This window comes from Loxodonta africana, chromosome 3 (genome assembly GCF_030014295.1).
Source record: "Loxodonta africana isolate mLoxAfr1 chromosome 3, mLoxAfr1.hap2, whole genome shotgun sequence".
Classification (NCBI taxonomy): domain Eukaryota; kingdom Metazoa; phylum Chordata; class Mammalia; order Proboscidea; family Elephantidae; genus Loxodonta; species Loxodonta africana.
In genome coordinates this window covers 90,723,836-90,749,433 of record NC_087344.1, presented here as the reverse complement: position 1 = coordinate 90,749,433, position 25,598 = coordinate 90,723,836, and the positions used below count along the sequence as shown (strand labels likewise).

The 25,598-nt window shown below is 40.2% G+C and overlaps 1 protein-coding gene across 3 annotated transcripts in view; it reads right to left on the bottom strand.

The window, feature by feature from the left end:
* ZYG11B (zyg-11 family member B, cell cycle regulator) overlaps window positions 1-19,089 on the bottom strand; it is a 130,235-nt gene extending 111,146 nt beyond the window's left edge. For 2 of the 3 annotated variants that reach the window (XM_010591274.3, XM_010591273.3), the window contains exon 1: window positions 18,903-19,031. In XM_010591274.3, coding sequence (XP_010589576.1) covers window positions 18,903-18,932 — 30 coding nt within the window. In that variant the 5' untranslated portion in view covers window positions 18,933-19,031. Of the gene's footprint in view, window positions 1-18,902 lie in introns of all 3 variants that reach the window. The other variant, XM_064281980.1, reaches the window with a different exon arrangement.
* Window positions 19,090-25,598: the final 6,509 nt, after the last annotated feature.

Genomic DNA, 25,598 nt, shown 5'->3' with positions numbered 1-25,598 from the left:
TTGATGTTCAACCATTTTAGAAGGTAGCACATGATCAGGAACTGATGGTAGTGAAGGAAGAGGCCCAAGTTGCACTAAAGGCATTGCCAAAAACCAAGGCTCCAGGAATTGATGGAATACCAATTGAGATGTTTCAACAAATAGATGCAGTACTGGAGATGCACTACTTGTCTATGTCAAGAAATTTGGAAGACAGCCACCTGGCCAATCGACTGGAAGAAATGCATATTTGTGCCCATTCCACAGAAAAGATGATCCAAAAGAATGCAGAAATTATCTAATGATATCATTAATATCACATGCAAATAAAATTTTGCTGAAGATTATTCAAAAACAGTTGCAGAAGTACATCAACAGGGAACTGCCAGAAATTCAAGCTGGATTCAGAAGAGGATATGGAATCAGGGATATCATTGCTGATGTCAGAGAATACCAGAAAGATGTTTACTTGTGTTTCACTGACTACGCAAGGGCATTTGACTGTGTGGATCATAACAAATTACGGATAACACTGTGAAGAATGGGAATTCCAGAACACTTAATTGTGCTCATGTGAAACCTGTACATAGGCCAAGAGGCAGTTGTTCAAACAGAACAAGGGAATACTGCATGGTTCAAAATCAGGAAAGGTGTGCATCAGGACTGTATCCTTTCTCCATACTTATTCCATCTCTACACTGAGCAAATAATTCGAGAAGCTGGACTATACGAAGAACAATGTAGCATCAGGACTCGTGGAAGGTTCATTAACAACCTGCAATGTGCAGATGACACAAGATTCCTTGCTGAAAGCAAAGAGGGCTTGAAGTATTTACTGATGAAGATCAAAGACTACAGCCTTCAATATAGATTGCATGTCAACAAAAAAGAAAACAAAAATCCTCACAACTGGACCGATAAGCAACACCACAATAAAAGGAAAAAAGATTGAAGTTGTCGAGGATTTCACTTTACTTGGATCCACAATCAACACCCATGGAAGCAGCAGTCAAGAAATCAAATGACGCGTCACACTAGGCAAATCTGCTGCAAAAGACCTCTTTAAAGTGTTCAAAGACAATGATGTCACCTTGAAGACTAAAGTGCGCCTGACCCAAGCCATGGAATGTTCAATCACCTCATACTCATGCAAAAAGCAGACGATGAATAAGGACGACAGAAGATGAATTTATACCTTTCAATTATGGTGTTGACAAAGAATACTGAACATACCATGGACTGCCAGAAGAACAAATAAGTCTGTCTTAGATGACGTATAGCCAGAGTGCTCCTTGGAAGTGAGGATGGCAAGACTTCATCTCATACTTTGGACACGTTATCAGTAGGGACCAGTCCCTGGAAAAGGACATCACGGTTGGTAAAGTACAGGGTCAGTGAAAAAGAGGAAGACCCTCAATGAAATGGATTGACACAGTGGCTGCAACAATGGGCTCAAACACAGCAATGACTGCGTGATGGCACAGGACCTGGCAGTATTTCGTTCTGTTGTACATATGGTCACTATGAGTCGGAACTTACTTGATGACATCTAACAACAACGGTTCATTTATTTCTGACTAATATTTATTATTTCCTTTCTTCTGATGCCTATGAACTTCTTTTGCTGTTCCCTATTTGTTCAATTTCTAAGGCTAAAGTTTTGATTTTGGTTTGTTCTTTTTTGATGTGTGTTTATTGCTATAAGCTGACCTCTGAGCTTTGGTCTCTGCTGTGCCCTAATGGCTTTGATATGGTGTTTTTTCATTCTCATTCGATTCTAGGAATTTTTTTATTCCCTCTCTGATTTCTTCTATTAGCTAGTTGTTTTTAATTCAGAATGACTTTTGGGTTGCGGGATTACATTCCACGGATTATGACATTGCTCTTAACACCAGACCACATAGTTTACAACTTAAATAGTTATATATTTACATAAGCAATTAAAGGATTTTTCCTGCTATCAAAACCAGGTATACAAGACAGACACAGAAGGCTCTCAAATGTTAAAAAATATAAATAAGTGATAAGAGGAATCTTTACCATTACATTTGTCTAGCAATTCAGTTTATAAAGTGTTTTCAAAACAATCATCACAACTCTATAAAGTACTATTACTATTGAGGAAGCTGAAGTTCAAAGAAGTTACTAATAGTAGCCATGCTTCCCTTTCTTCGAACACGCTCTTCACTCTTCTCACAATGCCCATCCCCACCTGTTCATCTATGAAACTCCTACTCTTCCTCCAAGAGCCAATACATGTGTCTACTCTTCCATGAAGCAGTTCCTCACATCCCAATACACAGGCAGATATAGCCACACTATACTTCGTATATAGTTCTATATAGCTATCCAAAGTATAACTTTTATTTGTTTTAATGGCTGTCTCCCCCTCTAGATTGTGAGTTCAAGGAAAGTTAGTAGTTCTCAAATGTTGTTTGTCTGTGGCCCAATTGCCAAAAAAAAAAAAAAAAAGCCCAAATCCGTTGCCGTTGAGTCGATTTCGACTCATAGCAACCCTTCAGGGTGGAGTAGAACTGTCTCATAGAGTCTCCAAGGAGCAACTGGTGAATTTGACCTGCCCCCTGTTTGGTTGGTAGCCTTAGTTCTTAACCACTGTGCAACTAAAGGCAGAAAACCTCTTAACCTATCCATCCTTCCTGGTTCCCAAGTTCCAGTGGAAACAGTGATAACAAAGTATCACTTCGCAAGAAAACTTTAGACACATCTGCTTTAACTGTTAAAAAAAGTAGATGTTTCCTATCTGAACAATGGACTGAAACATAGCAACATATTGTGGTGCAGGCCCTGGCAACATTTCATTCTGTTATACATAAGGTGGCTATGAGTTGGAGCCGACTCAACAGCCCCTAAAAGCACATTGTTGTTTCCTGCTGTCGAGTCCGTTCCAACTCATGGCAACACTATGTACAACAGAACGAAACACTGCTCGGACCCGCACCATCCTAACAATTGTTGTTATACTTGAGCCCATGGTTCCAACCACTGTGAAAATTCATCTCGCTGAAGGTCTTCCTCTTTTTCTCTGACCCGCTATTCAATCCAGCATGACGTCCTTTTCTAGGGACTGGTCCCTCCTGTCAGGTGCCACTGAGTCTGTTCCAATTCATAGTGACCTCATATACAACAGAACAAAACACTGCTCAGTCCTGTGCCATCCTCACAATCAGTGCTATGCTTGAGCCCACTGCTGTAGCCACAATTAAGTTTCTGAGATTCCCATTCTTTGCAACATTATCCATAATTTGTTATAATCCACATAGTTAAATGCCTTTGCGAAGTCAATAAAACACAGGTAAACATCTTTCTGGTATTCTCTGCTTTCAGCCGTGATCCACCTGACATCAGCAGCGATATTCCTTGTTCCACGCCCTCTTCTGAATTCAGCCTGAATTTCTGGCAGTTCCTTGTTGATGTACTGCTGCAACCATTTCTGAATTATCTTCAACAAAATTTTACATATGTGTGGTATTAATGATAGTGTTTGATAATTTCCACGTTCTGTTGGATTACCTTTCTTTGGAATGGGCACAAATACAGATCTTTTCTAGTTAGTTGGCCAGGTAACTATATTACAAATCTTGGGATAGATGAATGGTGCTTCCATCATTGTATCTGTTGTCGAAGCATCTCAGCTGGTATTCCATCAATTCCTGGAGCTTTGTTTTTCACCAATGCCTTCAGTGCACCTTGGACTTCTTCCTTCAATACCATGGGTTCTTGATCATATGCTATGTTCTGAAATGAATGAACATCAACAAATTGTCATTTGAACCTGACTCTGTGTATTCTTTCCATCTTCTTTTGATGCTTCCTTTCTTCATATATGATGTCCTAGATGTCATTCCACAACTAGCCTGGTCATCCATCATTAATGTTCAATGTGTCAAATCTATTCTTGAGATGGTCTCTAAATTCAGGTGGGATATACTCAAGGTTGTACTTCAGCTCTTGTAGACTTGTTCTAATTTTCTTCAGTTTCAACGTGAACTTGCATATGAGCAACTGATGGTCTGTTCTGCCGTCGGCCCTTGGTCTTGCTATGACTGATGACACTGAGCTTCTCCATCGTCTCTTTCCACAGATGTAGTTGATTTGATTCCTGTGTATTCCATCTGTTGAGGCCCACGTGTACAGCCGCTGTTTACATTGTTGAAAAGATGTACGTGCAATGAATGGTCGTGGGTCTTGCAAAATTCTATCGTGCGATAACTGGCGTCGTTTCTATCACCAAGGCCACATTATCCAACTACCGGTCCTTCTTGTTTGCAACTTTCACATTCCAGTCACCACTAATTATCAATGCATCTTGACCACACGTCTGATCAATTTCAGACTGCAAAAGCTGGTAAAAATCTTCAGTTTCTTCATCTTTGGCATTAGTGGTTTGTGCATGAATTTGAGTAATGGTTGTTTTAACTGGTCTGTCTCATAGGTGTATGGATATTATGCTATCATACGTCAGGAGAGATCTTGAAATGTTCGTTTTGACAATAAATGTACCATTCCTCTTCAATTTGTCATTCTTGGCAAAACAGACCAAATGATTTTCTAATTCAAAATGGCCAATACCAGTCCATTTCAGCTCACTAATGCCTAAGAAATATATTTTCAAGCGTTCCATTTCATTTTTTTTTTTTAGATTTTATTGTGTTTTAAGTTAAGATTTACAGCTCAAGCTAGTTTCTCGTTCAAATATTTATTTTCAACTTGTTTTGTTACACTGGTTGCAATCCCTACATCATGTAAGCACTCTTTCCCTTTCTTTTCCACCCCAGGTTCCCCATTTCCATTCGTCTGGTTTTCCTGTCCCTTCCTACCTTTGCTTTTGGGCAGGTGTTGCTCATTTGGTCTTGTGTACCTGATTGAACTAAGAAGCAGGTTTCTCACTTGTGCTATCATTTGTTTTATCAGCCTGTTTTAGGGTTTTTGGTTCATCTTTGGCTGAAAGGTGGATTTCAGGAGTGGCTTTAGTTCTGAGTTAGCAGAATGTCCACTTCATTTCTGACAGCTTCCAAATTCTTAGATTCATACTTCATACATTCCATATTCCGATTATTAATGGGTGTTTGAAACTGTTTCTTCTCATTTTGATTGATGCTGTAACAGCAAATAAAGGTCCTGAAAACTTTGCTCCACCTATATCATTAAAGTTGACTCTACTTTGAGGGGCAACTCTTTCCCAGTCATACTTTGAGTGCTTTCCAACCTGAGGGACTCATCTTTCGGCACTAAATCAGACAATGTTTTGCTGCTACTTATAAGGTTTTCACTGGCCGATTTTTTAAGTAGATTGCCAGGTCCTTTTTCCTAGTCTGTCTTGGTCTGCAAGCTCCACTGAAACCTATCCACCACGGGTGACCCTGATGGTTTTTGAAATACTGCTGGCATAACTTCCAGCATCACAGCAACATGCAAGCCATCACCATACGACAAACTGACAGAGTGGTAGTAAGGAATAATTGGAACATGTGTGAAAATGCCTTTAAATGCTTAAGTACTATGCAAATCTTATAATTTAAACGAAGGATCCCTGGCATGAAAAGTTTGATAATACATTCATGGAGGTAAGAACTCAAGTTTGCACAAAATTTAAACCTATAACCGCAGCTTGCCCACGTCTCAATAGTACTACAACTGTAGAGTATATCTACTGTCGTACTTACTTTTAACTTGCTTGCAGTGTTACTCAAAACTTAAGGGCTCTAGTTACGTATCACATGAAGCTAAAAATAGTATCATATGACTTTTTTTTTTAAAGAGGTGGATGAAATCTCAGAGAGGATCTAACACAACCTATTCATTTCAGACTAAAAAATGGAGGCACAGGGAGGTGAAATGATTTGACAAAGGTTACAAGGCCTATGAAAAGAAAATAATATTACATAATCAAGAACATTCAAACTTTTTTAACGCCCTTAAAAAAGGAAAATATGACACTGAACAGACATTAAGGTGCTGGAGATCTAAGAAAAATGTATACACAAAAGAGAACTGGAGATAGGAAAAAAAAAAAGATTCTGATACAGAATTAATACTTTAAAAAAAACTACTCACTTCTGTTTATTTACTATTAACTGATTTTTTACTGTCTAAGTTTAAATATTCAACTCTCTGGAAGAACACCTTTACAAATTACAGACAAATGACTTGCAAGTGTTTATACAAAAGGATACTGCTTTGCAACTAATCCCAAAGTCACTTGGCTTCCTCCCCAACTCTTCCTGCTAAACTCTTCTGGACAGAAACATTTATCCCGGGTGAATAGTACACTTAGGATATTAAGAAAAACTATTTGATCAAACATTTCTCACCCATCAAACCCCTTTCCCCTGTACAGAGTGTTAATCTTTCTTTTTCCCCTCTCTCACAACTCACATCTGTTAATATCACCATTTGCAATTCTCTACAAGTACACATATTCATTCACTGAACAAATATTTATGTACTTACTATGTCTCAGGTATTGCGCCAAGTTGAAAAGACATAGTACTAACCCTACCCTCAAAGAGCTCACAGTCTGGGGGAGACAGCCAGCCACAAGAATAATACCACCACCACAAAATAACTGTTGTAACCCAGCCATCTATAAAGCACAGGAGAGGCGTATGGAAAGGGGTAACCCAAAACTCCATGGAAATAACTGAAGGTTTCACAAAGGACCTATGGCTTAAGGGGGACTTGAAGGTTAAATAATCAAGAGGCAGAGCAATTCTAGGCAAAAGAAACAGTATTAAAAAAGGCTTGGAGGCATGAAAAACAGCATAGTGTGTGCTCAGTATCACTGAGCATGAAACGCAAATGCTTTTTCTCATAAAACAAGAAATAAGGCTGGAAAATTAAGAAAGGTTAGGTCATAACTGTACTAGTATGTTATACAAAACACTTGCATTCAAGAATTATTTGCTGAGCCTCTACTGTGTGCTAGGTCTGACCAAGTACACAAGACACAGATCTTTGTAGATCCATTGTTGTCCATGTGTATGGTTGTCTCCTGAATTGTGCAGTTCAATCTGTGTGTCCATAGCTAGCCTATAAGGTCACTGCAGCTTAGGCCCCATAAGTATCGTAAGGAGTCCATAAATTCACATGCATATCGAGGAGGCTCTAGATACAATAAACAATTACCTTGAAATAGACACTATTTCCAATGTATAATAAATGACTAATAGACTACAGTATCATTTTAAAAACATTACTGAATTTCTACCAACTTTTTATCATTATATATATTTTTCCTAATTAATGTATTTTTAAAGTATACTCCTGTCATGTCCTTGAAGTTTTTCAGTGCTAAAAAGGTATCTTAATGGGGTCCACTGCCTTAGACAATAGGGAGGAATTAAAAAATGCTGAGTAGGAGAGTGACATGACTCCATTCTTCCCTCTGTTTCCATCCTTACCCAGTTACTGCAGAATAATTTATTTTTCTTTCACTTATGAGCCTGAACAATTTTAGCCATGATTAGTATGTATGAGAGTAGTATTAAACAACAACAAAAAAAAAAAACCAAACCTGTCACCACTTAGTCAATTCTGACTCACAGCGATCCTACAGGATAGAGCAGAATTACCCTACAGGGTTTCCCAGGCAGTAATCTTTATGGAAGCAGACTGCCATATCTTCCTCCCTCAGAGCAGCTTATGGGTTCAAACTGCCAACCTTCTGAGTAGCAGCCGAGTACTTACCCACCACACCACCAGGGTTAGTACTAGTAGCATGCGTTTTGTCAATGAAGTACTTAAATTCCGAAGACATAAGTACCATCCACATCTGATACTGTCCTTCAAAGAGCTTTATAGAAGGTGGTATGGCTGTATGAATCAAGAACCATACGAGTTTACACATTTCCTGACCAATTTTTTTCCCAATAAACATGAACTACTTTTATAATGGAAACAATGATACAAATATTTTAAATGTCTGAACTCAGCTTAAATTCCTGTAACTTTATGGAGGCTGGGGAAGGTCTCTGAAATACCACAAGCTTACGGGTCAGACAAACCTGTGTTTGGATACTGCTCTGACACTAGCTATTTTATCACAGGTAGGTTAGTTGATTTCTCAGAGCCTTACTTTTTTATCTTTGTAATGAGAAAACATTATTAACCTCATGGAATTGTGAAGATTAATTAGTACATTCCCTCATACCTTGTGTGCTCACTACACGAAAGCTATTTTATGAGCTCATGTTCCTATAAATAAGACCCAGCATACAAGAATGTTGTCCTACATCTAAGTCAATTGGCATAAAATCTATTAAGAAACCGTTCTGCATCCTGCTTTGGAGAGTAGAGTCTGGGGTCTTAAATACTTGTGAGTGGCCATCTAAGATGCATCAATTGGTCTCAACCCACCTGGACCAAAGGCGAATGAAGAACAACAAAGACACAAGGTAATTATGAGCCCAAGAGACAGATAAGGGCCACATAAACCAGAGACTACGTCAGCCTGAGAATAGAAGAGCTAGATAATGGATGGCTACAACCAATGACTGCCCTGACAGGGAACACAACAGAGAACCCCTGAGGGAGCAGGAGAGCAGTGGGATGCAGGCCTCAAATTCTCGTAAAAAGACCAGACTTAATAATCTAAGACTAGAAGGACTCTGGAGGTCATGGTCCCCAGACCTTCTGTTAGCCCAAGACAGGAACGATTCCCAAAGCCAACTCTTCAGACAGGGATTGGACTGGACTATGGGACAGAAAATGATACTGATGAAGAGTGAGCTTCTTGGATCAAGTAAACACATGAGACTATGTGGGCAGCTCCTGACTGGAGGGGAGATAAGAAGGCAGAGGGGGTCACAAGGTGGCAGAATGGACACGAAAAGAGAGAGTGGCGGGAAGGAGTGTGCTGTCTCATTAGGGGGAGAGCAACTAGGAGTATATAGCAAGGTGTATATAAAATTTTGTATGAGAGACTGACTTGATTTATAAAGTTTCACTTAAAGCACAATAAAAATTTAAAAAAAAGAATATTGTCCTTAACATTGTTTTCTATTTTGATTGTTAGCATTAAAAATGCCTTTTATTCCACTGCAAATACTGACTATCCCTGCCACTTATTAGCTAAATACGTTGTTGAGGGCTACCTTTTGAACCTATGAAAAAATGCAGTGTTCTAAACCATTAATGTAATCCACCACATAAATAAAACAAAAGACAAAAACCACATGATCTTATCAATTGATGCAGAAAAGGCATTTGACAAAGTCCAACACCCTTTTATGATAAAAACTCTCACCAAAATAGGAATTGAAGGAAAATTCCTCAACATAATAAAGGGCATCTATGCAAAGCCAACAGCCAATATCACTCTAAATGGAGAGAACCTGAAAGCATTTCCCTTGAGAACGGGAACCAGACAAGGATGCCCTTTATCACCGCTCTTATTCAACATCGTGCTAGAAGTCCTAGCCAGGGCAATTAGGCCAGACAAAGAAATAAAAGGCATCCGGATTGGCAAGGAAGAAGTAAAGTTATCACTATTTGCAGATGACATGATTATATACACAGAAAACCCTAAGGAATCCTCCAGAAAACTACTGAAACTAATAGAAGAGTTTGGCAGAGTCTCAGGTTATAAAATAAACATACAAAAATCACTTGGATTCCTCTACATCAACAAAAAGAACACCGAAGAGGAAATAACCAAATCAATACCATTCACAGTAGCCCCCAAGAAGATAAGATACTTAGGAATAAATCTTACCAAGGATGTAAAAGACCTATACAAAAGAAAACTACAAAGCTCTACTACAAGAAATTCAAAAGGACATACTTAAGTGGAAAAACATACCCTGCTCATGGATAGGAAGACTTAACATAGTAAAAATGTCTATTCTACCAAAAGCCATCTATACATTTAACGCACTTCCGATGCAAATTTCAATGTCATATTTTAAGGGGATAGAGAACAAATCACCAATTTCATATGGAAGGGAAAGATGCCCCGGATAAGCACAGCACTACTGAAAAAGAAGAAGAAAGTGGGAGGCCTCACCTTACCTGACTTCAGAACCTACTATACAGCCACAGTAGTCAAAACAGCCTGGTATTGGTACAACAACAGACACATAGACCAATGGAACAGAATTGAGAACCCAGACATAGATCCATCCACGTACGAGCAGCTGATATTTGACAAAGGACCAGTGTCAATTAACTGGGGAAAAGATACCTTTTTAACAAATGGTGCTGGCATAACTGGATATCCATTTGCAAAAAAATGAAACAGGACCCATACCTCACACCATGCACAAAAACTAACTCCAAGTGGATCAAAGACCTAAACATAAAGACTAAAACGATAAAGATCATGGAAGAAAAAATTGGGACAACCCTAGGAGCCCTAATACAAGGTATAAACAGAATACAAAACATTACCAAAAATGATGACGAGAAACCCGATAACTGGGAGCTCCTAAAAATCAAACACCTATGCTCATCTAAAGACTTCTCCAAAAGAGTAAAAAGACCACCTACAGACTGGGAAAGAATTTTCAGCTATGACATCTCCGACCAGCGCCTGATCTCTAAAATCTACATGATTCTGTCAAAACTCAACCACAAAAAGACAAACAACCCAATCAAGAAGTGGGCAAAGGATATGAACACATATTTCACTAAAGAAGATATTCAGGCAGCCAACAGATACATGAGAAAATGCTCCCGATCATTAGCCATTAGAGAAATGCAAATTAAAACTACGATGAGATTCTATCTCATTCCAATAAGGCTGGCATTAATCCAAAAAACACAAAATAATAAATGTTGGAGAGGCTGCAGAGAGATTGGAACTCTTATACACTGCTGGTGGGAATGTAAAATGGTACAACCACTTTGGAAATCTATCTGGCGTTATCTTAAACAGTTAGAAATAGAACTACCATACAACCCAGAAATCCCACTCCTAGGAATATACCCTAGAGAAATAAGAGCCTTCACACAAACAGATATATGCACACCCATGTTTATTGCAGCTCTGTTTACAATAGCAAAAAGTTGGAAGCAACCAAGGTGTCCATCAACGGATGAATGGGTAAATAAATTGTGGTATATTCACACAATGGAATACTACGCATCGATAAAGAACGGTGACGAATCTGTGAAACATTTCATAACATGGAGGAACCTGGAAGGTATTATGCTGAGCGAAATTAGTCAGAGGCAAAAGGACAAATATTGTATAAGACCACTATTATAAGATCTTGAGAAACAGTATAAACTGAGAAGAACACATACTTTTGTGGTTACAGGGGGAGGGGAGGGAGGGAGGGTGGAAGATGGTTTTTTACTGATTAATTAGTAGATAAGAACTGCTTTAGGTGAAGGGAAGGACAATACTCAATACATGGAAGGTCAGCTCAACTGGACTGGACCAAAAGCAAAGAAGTTTACGGGATAGAATGAATACTTCAAAGGTCAGCGGAGCAAGGGCGGGGGTTTGGGGACCATGGTTTAGGGGGACTTCTAAGTCAATTGGCAAAATAATTCTATTATGAAAACATTCTGCATCCCACTTTGAAATGTGGCGTCTGGGGTCTTAAATGCTAACAAGTGGCCATCTAAGATGCATCAATTGGTCTCAACCCACCTGGAGCAAAGGAGAATGAAGAACACCAAGGTCACACGACAACTAAGAGCCCAAGAGACAGAAAGGGCCACATGAACCAGAGACTTACATCATCCTGAGACCAGAAGAACTAGATGGTGCCTGGCCACAACCAATGACTACCCTGACAGGGAGCACAACAGAGAACCCCTGAGGGAGCAGGAGATCAGTGGGATGCAGACCCCAAATTCTCATAAAAAGACCAGACTTAATGGTCTGACTGAGACTAGAGGAATCCCGGCGGTCATGGTCCCCAAACCTTCTGTTGGCACAGGACAGGAACCATCCCCGAAGACAACTCATCAGACATGAAAGGGACTGGACAGTGGGTAGGAGAGAGATGCTGATGAAGAGTGAGCTAATTGTATCAAGTGGTCACTTGAGACTGTGTTGGCATCTCCTGTCTGGAGGGGGGATGCGAGGATAGAGAGAGTTGGAAGCTGGCAAAATTGTCACGAAAGGAGAGACTGGAAGGACTGACTCATTAGGGGGAGAGCAAGTGGGAGTACGGAGTAAGGTGTATATAAACTTATATGTGACAGTCTGACTTGATTTGTAAACGCTCACTTGAAGCTCAATAAAAGTTAATAAAAAAAAAAAAATGCAGTGTTCTAGCTACCATGGATGTTCCACAGGTTCATGTCATTAATTTGTATATATTTAACCATTTAATAATTACTTAAAATTTTCTTCTTTCAAAACAATAGTTTGAGAGTTTCCAAGAGCTTATCTACCGAATATGCGTGAATCAGTGGAAATTAGTGAACTGGCTCATGATATAGTCACTCAGTCCATTCTAGCTTCACTTGAATGTTGATCATCACAGTGCCTTTAAATTATTTTTATTCTTATAATGAACTCTTGGTTAAAGACAGGAAATGTAAGTTACACTGATAATAATATCAGAGTTTATGATAATGATCATTATGAAAATTCTATTTAGGGCATTTTCGTCAGATTTATAAGTTGCATTTATCTGACCAAACCAAAAGCCAAACTCGTTGCCGTCGAATCAATTCTGACTCATAATGACCCCAAAGGACAGAGTAAAAATGCTTCATAGGGTTTCCAAGGAGCACCTGGTGGATCTGATCTGCCGACCTTTTGGTTAGCAGATGTAGCTCTTAACCACTACACCAGCAGGGTTTCTTTATCTGACCAGGATTCTTAAATAGTACATCAAGATATCTCAGTAACATTTTTTATTTTATTTTGTTTTAGATGAAAGTTTACAGTGCAAATTAGTTTCTCATTCAAAATTTTATACACAAATTGTTTTGTGACATTGGTTACCATCCCCACAATGTTTCAGCACTCTCCCCCATCCACCCTGAGCTCGTTTGTCCGGATCTCCTGTTCCTTCCTGCCTTCCCTTCTTTGCTTTTGGGCAGGGGTTGCTCATTTGGTCTGGTATACTTGATTGAACTAAGATGCACATTCCTTAAGTGCGTTAATGTTTCATAGGCTTGTCTAATCTTTGGCTGAAAGGTGGACTTTGGGAGTGGCTTCAGTTCTGAGTTAGCAGAGTGTCTGGGGGCCATAGTCTCGGGGTTCCTCCAGACTCTGTCAGACCAATAAGTCTGGTGTTTTGTGTGTTTGTGTGTGTGTGAATTTGAATTTTTTTTTACATTTTGCTCCTGCTCTGTCCAGGACTCTCTATTGTGATCCCTGTCAGGGCAATCGGTTCAGTAATTATTTTAAGTGCTTGCGGAAAAATATATATATATATATAACAATAATTATAATATCTGATCCCCTGATTTTCATATATTAGGAATAAACTAACCATACTTACAATGTCTTATTTGCAGAGACAGGATTGCAAGGTAGCAGCCCGGGACTTCCCTTTTAATCATTTAGAAACAAAACAGAACAATTATCTAAACCTGTTGATTTCTTAAGTGCTAAAAAGGCAAGAATTCCAAACTTAAGGTTAAAAATAAAAAAATCAGTTCTTGCCTATTTTGATGACATAAATATAATTATTGTCAATCTACATCTTAATACATATTCTTTTTTTTCCAGTTCAACAATTTCTACCTGCATAATTCAGTGACAATTACATTCTTCAATTTGTACAATCATTCTCACTGTCCTTTTCCAAATTACTCCACCACCATTAACATAAACTCACTGCCCCCTAAGCAAAAATTCCGCCCTTCCCCTACCTCCCACTCCTGGCACCAAACCAAAACCCAATGCCGTCAAGTTGATTCTGAATCACAGTGACCCTAAAGGACAGAGTAGAACTGCCCCATAGGATTTCCAAGGAGCAGCTGGTGGATTCCAACTGGCCAACCTTTCGGTTAGCAGCCGAACCCTTAACCACTGTGCCCTGGTAACCACTAATAATCTTCCATTTCTATATATTTGCTTGTTTCTTATGAGTGAGGTCATACAGTATTTGCACTTTTGCAACTGCTTTATTTCATGCAGCATGTTTTCAAGGTTTATCCATGTTGTGGCATGCATTCAGACTTGATTATTTTTTAGGGCTAATATTCCATTGTGTGTATTTACCATATTTTGTTTATCCATTCATCTGTTTACAGACATTTTTGCTGATTCCACATTTTCGCTACTGTGAAAAGTCCTGCAATGAACACTGGTGTACAGGTTTATGTTTGCATCCCTGCTCTCACTTCTGGGTATATGCCTAGGATTGGGATTGCTGAGTCACATGGTAGTTCTATGCTGAACTGTTTGAGGAACCACCAAACTGTTTTCCACAGTGGCTGTACATTCGCACCAACAATGAATGAGGGTTCCAGTTTCTCGACACCCTGCCAACATCTATTGTTTTCCTTTTGGGGGGGGCATTGCCATTCTAATGGCGGTGAGGTGGCTATCTCTTTGTGATTTTGATTTGTATATATATTCATTTTAAAATTGGAAACTAAAGCTTTATCTATAAAATTAATGCACCATTTGTTAAATGGGAAAGGCTGAAATTCATTTTAATATGTTTATTATTAAAACAATATTTTAAATTAACTATGACAAGCATAATTTGAAAATAAAAATTCTTTACTTAAAATTCCTCTTTTCTCATATGCTACACAAAAGCTATTTAAAAAAAAAAGTTGGGAATTGGGAAATGCTGACTCTCTCTACATGACCTAATACATGAACTTTGGGACAGGTAAATAGAGGACACTGGTATAGTAAATTTACTTTGTTTTAATGTTCTCAATAATCCCTAAAGGCGGCATATATGAAAACCGAGAGGCAGTGAGCAAACTGCAATGCTACTACGCTTCTCCTGCAACTCCATGGTAATGCCTCTATGGAAAATTCACTTAGTCAGAGTTATACCAGATCTTTGTATTTCCTTTTCCTACATTCTCCTTCCCCCAGTTGAAATTACCATTACCATAAAACAAGGTAAGGGTGAAAGTTCACACACTAATTTTTCACCTAGACTTACCCAACTATTTTCTTTATGTTTCATAGTGTATTTAGAAAGACCATCCTTAAAATCTTCTCTTGATTATGATACAAAACAAAACAAAACCCAAAAACTTTTAAGGTACTAACCCAGTACAAAACCCAGTGCCGTCGAGTCGATCCCGACTCATAGCAACTCTATAGGACACAGTAAGGTACTAGAGCCAATGAAATGAAGCCAAAACTCCTTAGACAATAATTCAAGGTCCTCCATGATCTAACCTCAAGCTTATCTAGTCTCACCTCCTATTCTACTCTCTATGCTAGAGTCACACACGTGCCAGAATACATCATGTTTCTGTCTTAGCTTCTATGGTGAAGCTGGTCACTTTTCCAGGAATGACTTTCCTCCCCAAACCCTTACCCAACCAAACCATACTTATTGTTAAATGTTCAAATGTCCCAGTTGAAATGTCCCCTTCTCAATGAAGCTACCCTGATTTTCTGGTCATTTCCCCCAAAATCATTCATTCAACAAATGCTTACTGAGCACTTATTACGCACCAGGCACTAAACAGGTATTGAAGATGGCAACAATGAGTCAAACAAACATGATCTCTACCTTCATATCTCATTGGCTTGTTCTGAAGATTAGATGAGATAAAATATGTGAAGCATTTAAAATAGGGCCCAGCACAGTTATGTTAAAAAAATATTAGCTATTAGCATTAATCATCCTACCTAAAATAGTTGTTCCCTTCCCCATACACTCACCATCACTTTACATCTCACCCTGGTTTATTTTTTTCTTAGCACTTCTAACTACTTCTCATCATATATTTATAAACTCTTGTTTACTGGCTAATTCCCCTACTAGGGACCATGTATTTTTTTTTTTTTTAACACTGTAACCCTAGTGCCTAGAACATCACCTGGCCCTTAGCAATTGGTCAAAAAATATCCATACATCAGTGATTTTTACTATCTGGAGGTAGAGACAGACATTAATCAACTAACTACAGAAAGAAATGTAAAATTACAATTGACGTGTATGCTATGAAGAAGGGCTACATAATAGAAAGGGGTATAGCCTTGATTTTTGGGGGGGTGGGGGCAGTGGACAGGCCAGTTTCCCTGAGTTCCTTGAAGTGAGAACTTCAAGACAACGTCAGAGTGAAGCAGGCAAGACAGGGCACCACAATAGGTCATTTACACATGCTGTTCCTTCTATCTGGAGTACTCTTTCCATAACACAACTCCTATAATTTAATCCTTCAGTTCTCTTCTCGTAAGCAATATTCTCTGGTAAGCCATTCCTAACTATCCCATTCTGTGATCCCACAACTTCCCCTCTTGTAGCACTCACCTTTAAAATTACGTTTTGTTTGATGTCTATAAAGTCCACACACATAAGATACAAAAAAGCAGGGACCACATCTGTTTTATCATATCCCCAAAGCCAACACAGTCTATGGCACTCCAAAAACATTATCGGATGAATGAAAAGTAAGGACTGTATCTCTGACCAGTGGTTTTAAAAGGGTGGTGCACAGCATCAACATCAGCTGGTACTTGTTAGAACTGCTAACTCTCAGGCTCTACTCCAGATGGAATGAATCAAATCCTGGAGATGGGGGACCAGCAAGTGCTCACTGTGATTTTGATTTACAGTAAAGTTTGAGAACCTATCTTAGACATCAACTATGCAAAACACAACATAAAAATAGAAAATGCAAAGCTTTACAATAATCATTCATTTAACACCTATTTATTGAGTGCCTTCTAAACATACTGCACAAAGAAAACAAAAAAGCAGCCTCTACAGATAACTCCCAGCTCAAAATAAGCCAATATTTGCCTTTTCTTCATTTTCCCGCACATGCACTTTTACTGTGTGTGTATATGTGCTTTAACAAGTAAGGAAAAATCAAGTTGGTTGGAGGCCAAGTCTAAACTATAATCTTGCCTAATAATTTTTCCAGCTTCACTTCCTATTGCACATCCCTTCATGCTAGCCTATTTCCCACAATACATCCTAATTCCTTTCTATTTCCACTTAAATTCACAATAAAGCAAAATGATCTACATAAATTTTATTTAACCTTCCCAGTCCAGTTCAAATGCCAGTTTTTGATCCTAAATACTAAAGAGGAGTTCATAACTCCCCCTTCTGTACTCATACATTCATTTTCAGTGGCAGGACCAGAACTTCCAAAAATCTGGCAATTTGATGTCCTAGATACCACAGCTCTTTATTCTGAAGGGAAGATCATCACATCTCACTAAATTTCCCTTTTGCACCAAAAACAAGATTCCCAAACTAAACCCTTCTGTGTAGGCCACTAGTTGCCTCAACTTTCAGTTGAGATATATTTGTCAAGTCGTAAGGTAAGCCCATGAAGTGAATCATTCAAACACTGGAAATAACAGAAGTAAGGCATAGCTTCTGCCTCAAAGAACTGCATTTGATAGGAGGAAACAGGTTAGCACACAATGTCAGTGATGAGTTGGCGGGGAGAAGGATTGCTGGGGGGCAAACACAGAAGAACGACAACCTAAAAATGCAGGAGTCAGTGAGTTAGGGAAAGTTCATAGATGAAATAATTTTTACAGTAAAGTCCTTTTCCACAAAACAGATAGCGAAAATCAGAAACTGAGTAACATCCTAGGAGAGCATGATTACCACGACTCACTTCTGACTAAAATGTCTTATTCCTCCCAGAGAACAAAACTTAGCCTGTTGCATATTATGGAGCAATGTTCTCAATAAATACACTGCAACCCACGTGTAACCTAACTCAATGTAAAACCGACTGAAGTCTCAACTTATTTTGAAACAGGAAGAACAAAAAATTGCAAATATGAGGTCCTCCCAACCAAAAGCAGAGTGGGCAAAACAAAGAAACTCTTTAGAAGATATTAGACTGCCAAGCTAATTTTCAATCCTCAGATGCCCTGGTCCCTGCCTCCAAACAAAAACAAATCATTTGTTCTGAGTAATCATCAAGCCTGTAAATAAGTATTTTTAAAATCCCCACACTGTACCTCCACATGAAAAGACAATTAAAAAAATAATAAAGTTCAAACCATTTTTGTTTAGTTCTGTCAGAAGGCTAGACAGCTCACTAGGTCAGAGTCTGCATGCTGGCCCTCACCCCATCATTCTAAAACACACCATCACTCAGATTTCGCACTGACCCTAGGAAATAAGGCTTGCAGGCGCTCTCCAATACCTCCAATCTCCTCTTTCCCCTCTCCAAAAAAAAAAAAGAAAAAGAATTCCCATCTGGCTGCCCTACAGCTCCTGGGAAGCAATAGCTCTCAAACTGTTCCCGCTTAGACCCCTGAAGCCCGTAGAAGGAAATGGGGACAGCTGTGAGAGCGGGGGAGAGAGGACATCCGATAAGGGGGAAAGGAAATGTGAAGGGCTGAGAACCAAGGGGCGAGGAGATACGAAGGGGAGAGGGGATAGAGAGAGGGCAATGAAGATACAACGGTGAAGGAGGGTAAGAAGGGAGAGCAAGGAACAAGAGAGAAAAATAGGGGGAGAAAGGCAGAAGTAGAAAACCCAGAAAAGACAAAAAAGCAAAACGGAAGAGAAAAGGAAGGGAGGGGTGAAAGACGAGGAGGGGGCGGCAAAGGGGAACGCGAAAACGGCTGTCACTGGGGTGATAAAAAAAGTGTCGCCGGGGAGGGGGGTGACTAAGGAGGTGTCACCTGAAGGGGCTCACCTCAGCAGGTGGACGGGGGGCACAGGGAAGGAGGAGCTGAACATCAGGGGGCGGTAACGGGGGGCTGAGATAAAAGCGGGGCGCGGAGAGAACAGCAGGGCTAGGGAGGGGCAGGCCCGCGGGGGCCGGGGTGGCGGGCGGCTGCGGCTCAGGCAGGCCCGCTCCCTCACCATGGCTGTGCTGGCCTGGTCCTCGGGCATGCGGCCTCTGTCCTGGGTTCGGCGGCGGGCCAGGCCCGAGCCCGCCCCCAGGCTGAGCCGGCGCGGGGGCTCCAGGAGGCTCGGGCGAGCGGCGGCTCCGGGCTCGGCCCAGGCCTCGGCCTCCTTCCCTCAGAAGCTGGTAGTGCAGCCGCAGCAGCCGCAGCCCAAGCCAGAGTACAGACTCCGCCCCCGCGAGGCCCCGCCCCCGCCCGCGAGCTAGAGCTTGACCCGCCTCCGCCCTCAGTGCGCAGACTCAGCCGAGGTCCCGCCCCTCTGCCCGACCTCCGGCTTCTCCCCACCCAGGTCCTTAAAAGAGCCACACCCCCACCAAGTCGTCCTCCCCTTCCTTTAAAAATAAGAGCTTTGAATGTCACGTGACGACAGGAGACTAGCGCACTCACTTGTTTCAGTCATCTACAGACCCTTGGGTCACTCTCCCTCCTTCTTTAAGATTTTAGCCCTGGTTCATTGTCAATAATGTTGTCATAATTCTTGTTGATTCCAATCTCTTATTAATTTTTCCAATACTGCCCTCTCCATTTCTTTTTTCTAGTAATCACCCTGCCTCTGCCCTTTCTCATGCTCATACTTTAAATCTTATCGTTACCAATAATTGTAACCCCTGCAATTATAATCATTTTAATCACCCAACTCTCCAATCACAACCTCCTCCCTTTCTAGCTCACTCCTTCTAATACCCCAACTCCAAAAATTCTCCAACTCCCTGAAGACCCAAAATACATTGCCCGTACTACCTTTTCGCTATCTATCCCTCACTGCCCTCATCCTCACTTTTCTCCTTAAACAGATTAGATTCTATTGTCCATCAGGAAAATCACTCTCATGCATTAATTTCTCCAGTCCTCTCCTTTCTTTGTATTGACCTGATGAAACTCGAAGACTGAACCTGGAGCAAAACCGGGGCTGGGGGTTGGTGAGGGATGGAGAAAAATACAAAATCATGCCTACTTGGTGTCATTCTGGGAAGCCCTGGTGGTGCCGTGGTTAAGAGCTACATCTGCTAACCAAAAGGTCGGCAGCTGAAATCCACCAGGTGTTCCTTGGAAACTCTATGGGGCAATTCTATCCTGTTCTACAGGGTCGTTATGAGTCGGAATCAACTTGACAGCAATGAGTTTGGCTTTTTGGTTTGGCGTCATTCTAAATTCAATATTATCCTCAAAAGCCATCTAGAACTCATTGCCCTGGAGTCAATTCCTATTCATAGTGACCCTATAGAGTAGAACAGCCCCACAGAGTTTCCAATCTTTAGGAAGCAGACTGGCACAACTTTCCTCCACAGAGCTGCTGGTGGGTTCAAACTACCAACCTTTTGTCAGTCGAGGGATTAACTGCTGCACCATGAAATCTCCCATTATCCTCAAAGGGGTCTTTAACGCTTAGCTATACCACTACATTTCTCTAGGTCCATATGCTCTCCCACTCTCCTGGACAACTGTTTTACATCTCCTATCTCTGTCAATTTGTCGTACAATGGTAGATTGCATGTTGCTGTGGTACTGGAAGCTATGCCAATGGTATTTCAAGACCAGCAATGTCAACCACGATGGACAGGTTTCAATGGGGCTTTTGGACTAAGATAGACTAGGAAGAAGGACCTGGCAATATACTTCTAAAACAATTGGCCAGTGAAATCTTAAGAACAGAAGCAGAACATTGTCTGATATAGGGCCAGAGGATGAATGCCTCAAGTTGGAAGTTACTCAAAAGACGACTGGGGAAGAGCTGCCTTCTCAAAGTAGAGTTGATCTTAATGACATGGATGGAGTCAAGCTTTCAGGACCTTCATTTGCTCATGTGGCATGACTCAAAATGAGAAGAAACACCCACAAACACCCATTAATAATCAGATGTGGAATGTAAGAAGTATGAATCCAGGAAAATTAGAAGTCATCAAAAATGAAATGAAACACATAAAGATTGATATCCTAGGCATTAGTGAGCTGAAATGGACTGGTATTCACCGTTTTGAATTGGACAATATGCCGGGAATGACAAATTGAAGAGGAATGGCATAGCATTCATCATCAAAAAGAACATTTCAAGATCTATCCTGAAGAACAACACTGTTGGTGATAGCATAATATCTATACCCCTACAAGGAAGACCACTTAATAAGCCTATTATTCAAATATATGCATCAACCACTAAGGCCAAAGATGAAGAAGCTGAAGATTTTTACCAACTTCTGCAGCATGAAATTGATCAAACATGCAATCAGGACGCATTGATAATTGTTGGTAATTGGAACGCAAAAGTTGGAAATAAAGAAGGATTGGTAGTTGGAAAATATGGCCTTGGTGATAGAATCTTGCAAGACCAATGACTTCTTCATTGCAAATACCTTTTTTCAACAACATAAATGGCAACTGTACATGTGGACCTCACCAGGTGAAATACACAGGGAGCAAATTGACTACATCTGTGGAAAGAGACAATGGAGAAGCTCAATATGATCAGTCAAAAAAAGGCCTTGAGCTGACTGTGGAACAGACCATGAATTCCACTAGAGCCAAAGTACAACCTTGAGGATGTCCCACCTGCTTTAGAGACCATCTCAAGAATAAATTTGACACATTGAAAACTAATGAATAAAGAGCAAATGAGTTGTGGGATGACATCAAGGACATCATATATGAAGATAAAAAGGTTATTAAAAGGACAGGAAAGAAAGTAAAAACCAAAAAATATGTCAGAAGAAACTCTGAAACTTGCTCTTGAACATGGAGTAGCTAAAGCGAATGGAAGAAATGATGAAGTAAAAGAGCTGAATAGAAGATTTCAAGGGGCAGCTCGAGAAGACAAAGTAAAGTACTATAATGAAGTCTGCAAAGACCTGGAGTTAGAAAAACAAAACAGAAGAGCACACTCAGCATTTCTTAAGCTGAAAGAACTGAAGAAAAAATTGCAATATTGAAGGATTCTACAGAGAAAATATTGAACAACAAAGGAAGCATCAAAAGAAGATGGAAGGAATACACAGAGTTACTTTACTTTGACGTTCAACCATTTCAGGAGGCAGCATCTGACCAAGAACTGATGTTATTGAAGGAAGAAGTCCAAGCTGCACTGAAGGCATTGGTGAAAAACGAGGGTCCAGGAATTGATGGAATACCAGTTGAGATGTTTCAACAGATGGATGCAATGCTGGAAGAACTCACTTATTTATGCCAAGAAATTTGGAAGACAGCTACCTAGCCAACTGACTGGAAGAGATCCGCATTTGTGCCCATTCCAAAGAAAGGTGATCCAACAGAATGCGGAATTTATCTAACAATATCATTAATATCACACACAATTAAAATTTTGCTGAAGATAATTCAAAAACAGTTGCAGCCGTCAGGGACGGATTAACCAGTAAGCAAGGTACGCACAGGCTTTCAGTAAGCAAGGTATGAGGTATGCAAGGGCTTAATTGTGTTTACTTATTAATCTGTACCTAAAGTTTAGGTAGTAATCTGTAATTAATCTATAATTTCCAGGATACTCCACCCTCCTGGTTCTTCTCCTATCTTACTGACTCTTCCTGGTTTCTCCTCATCTCTCCGATCTGTACATGCTACAGTGCCCCTGGGCTCAATAATCTGACCTTTTACCATTTCCACGTGCACTCACTCCTTCATGATCTTATCCCATTGCATTACCTTAAATATGATCTATGTAGCAATAACCTCCCAAAATTACATCTCCATTCTGGACCTGTCTTCTGAATATCAGACATATATCCAACTGCTGGGAAAATACTAAATGACGCACGAAGCATCAAAAGAAGATGGAAGGAATATACAGAGTCATTACACTAAAAAGAATTAGTCGACGTTCAACCATTTCAAGGGGTAGCATATGATTAGGAACTGATGGTACTGAATGAAGAAGTCTAAGCTGCACTGAAGGCACTGGCAAAAAACAAGCCTCGAGGAATTGACAGAATATCAATTGAGATGTTTCAACAAACACATGCAGCGCTGGAAGTGCTTACTTGTCTATACCAAGAAATATGGAAGACAGCTTCCTGGCCAACCAACTGGAAGAGATCCATATTTATGCCTATTTCCAAGACAGTTGACCCAACTGGATGTGGAAATTATCAAACAATATCATTAATGTCACATGCAAGCTAAATTTTGCTGAATATCACTCAAAAGCAGCTGCAGCAGTATATCGACAAGGAACTGCCAGAAATTCAATCCAGATTCAGAAGAGGATGTGGAACCAGGGATATCATCGCTGATGTCAGATGGATCCTGGCTGAAAGCAGAGAATACCAGAAGGATGTTTACCTGTCTTTTATTGACTATGCAAAGGCATTCGACTGTGTGGATCATAACAAATTATAGATAACATTATGAAGAATGGGAATTCCAGAACACTTAATTGTGCTCATGAGGAACCTGTACACAGATCAAGAGGCAGTTGTTTGGACAGAACAAGGGGATACTGAGTGGTTTAAAGTCAGAAAAGTTGTGCATCAAGGTTGTGTCCTTTCACCATAACTATTCAATCTGTATGCTGAGCAAATAATCCGAGAAGCTGGACTATATGAAGAAGAACAGGCCATCAGGATTGGAGGAACCTCATTAACAACCTGGGTTATGCAGATGACACAACCTTGCTTGTTGAAAGTGAAGAGCACTTGAAGCACTTACTGATGAAGATCAAAGACCACATCCTTCAGTACGGATTTCACCTCAACAGAAAGAAAACAAAAATCCTCACAACTGGACCAATAAGCCACAACATGATAAATGGAGAAAAGATTGACATTGTCAAGGATTCCATTTTACTTGGATCAGCAATCAGTGTTCATGGAAACAGCAGTCAAGAAATCAAAAGACGCGTTGCATTGGGCTTAACTGCTGCAAAGGACCTCTTTAAAGTGTTGAAAAGCAAAGATATCACCTTGAAGACTAAGGTGCACCTGACCCAAGCCATGGTATTTTCAATTGCATCATATGCATGTGAAAGCTGGACAATGAATAGAGAAGACCGAAGAAGAATTGATACTTTTGAATTGTGGTGTTGGCGAAGAATATTGAATATACCATGGACTGCCAAAAGAACAAACAAATCTGTTTTGGAGGAAGTACAACCAGAATGCTCCTTAGGAGCAAGGATGGCGAGACTGCATCTTACATACTTTGGACATGGTGCTAGGAGGAATCAGTCCCTGCAGAAGGATATCATGCTTGGTAAAGTACAGGGTCAGTGGAAAAGAGGAATACCCTCACGGTGGATTGACACAGTGGCTGCAACAATGGGCTGAAGCGTAATGATTGTAAGGATGGAGCAGGACCAGCCAGTTTTTTGTTCTGTTGAGCGTAGGGTTGCTATGAGTCAGAACCAACTTAATGCCACCTAACAACAACAATGTCCAACTGCTTAATAAACATCTCCCTTGTATGTCTAATCATTGTTGTTGTTAGCTGCTGTTGAGTTGGCTCTACCTCATGCATCTCTATGTATTAAAGAATGAAGCATTGCCCAATCCTGTACCATCTTCATGATCATTGCTATGCTGAGTCCGTTGTTGTGGCTATTGTGTCAACTCATCTCATTGAAGGTTACCCTCATTTTCACTGATCCTCTGTTTTACCAAACATGGTTCCCTTTTCTAGCGATGGGTCTTTCCTGATGACATGCCCAAAATATGAGAGCAAAGTCTCGGCATCTTGCTTCTAGGGAGCATTCTGGTTGTTCTTCTTCTAAGACTGATTTGTTCTTCTGACAGTTCAGGGTATATTCAATGTTCTTTGCCAACACTGCAATTCAAATGCATCAGCTCTTCTTAGGTCTACCTTTTTCATTGCCCAGCTTTCACATGCATATGAGGTGATTGAAAAGACCATGGCTTCGGTCAGGCACACCTTAGTCATCAAAATGAAACCTTTGTATTTTAAAATTTTAAAGAAGTTTTTTGAGCAAATTTGCCCAGTGCAATACTGCTATGTCTAATATGCCTAATAGTAGCAACCCAGTAGACTTCCCCTCAAGTCCCGTTAGCCAGGATTGGGTCACGTGCCAGTGAAGAAACAAATAAATAGCATAGAGAATAAGATCATTAATGCGAGCTTAGACGAATTATTATTTACTTTCTGTGTCTGATCTGGAAGTCATCTTCCAAGTGACTTCCAGGTGAGGATCCGGTAGTAGTGGAGGGAAAATACCATAAACAATGAGGCCTCTGCCATCAAACAAGAGTAGAGCCACGGTTTATCTGTTATCACTGGAACAGAATAGACAGACCAGAATATGTCCAAATATACATGGGAATTTAGTATGATAAAGGTAAAATTTCAAATCAGTAAGAAAAAAAGTGGAACTATATTTTCCGTTAAGGAGCCCTGGTGGCACACTGGTTAAGTGCTCGGATGCTAACCAAAAGTTCGACAGTTCGAATCCACCAGCCACTGCTCAGGAGAAGGATGTGGCAGTCTGCTTCTGTGAAGATAACAGTCTTGGAAACCCTATGGGGCAGTTCTACTCTGTCCTACAGGGTTGCTGTGAGTCGGAATTGACTCAGCAGCAGTGGGTTACATTTTGTGTTAGATAGCTATCTAGAAAAAATTAAGTTCAAGCTATACCTCACACTGATCACCAAGATAAATTTTAAATACATCGAAGATTTAAATGTAAAATAATGACACC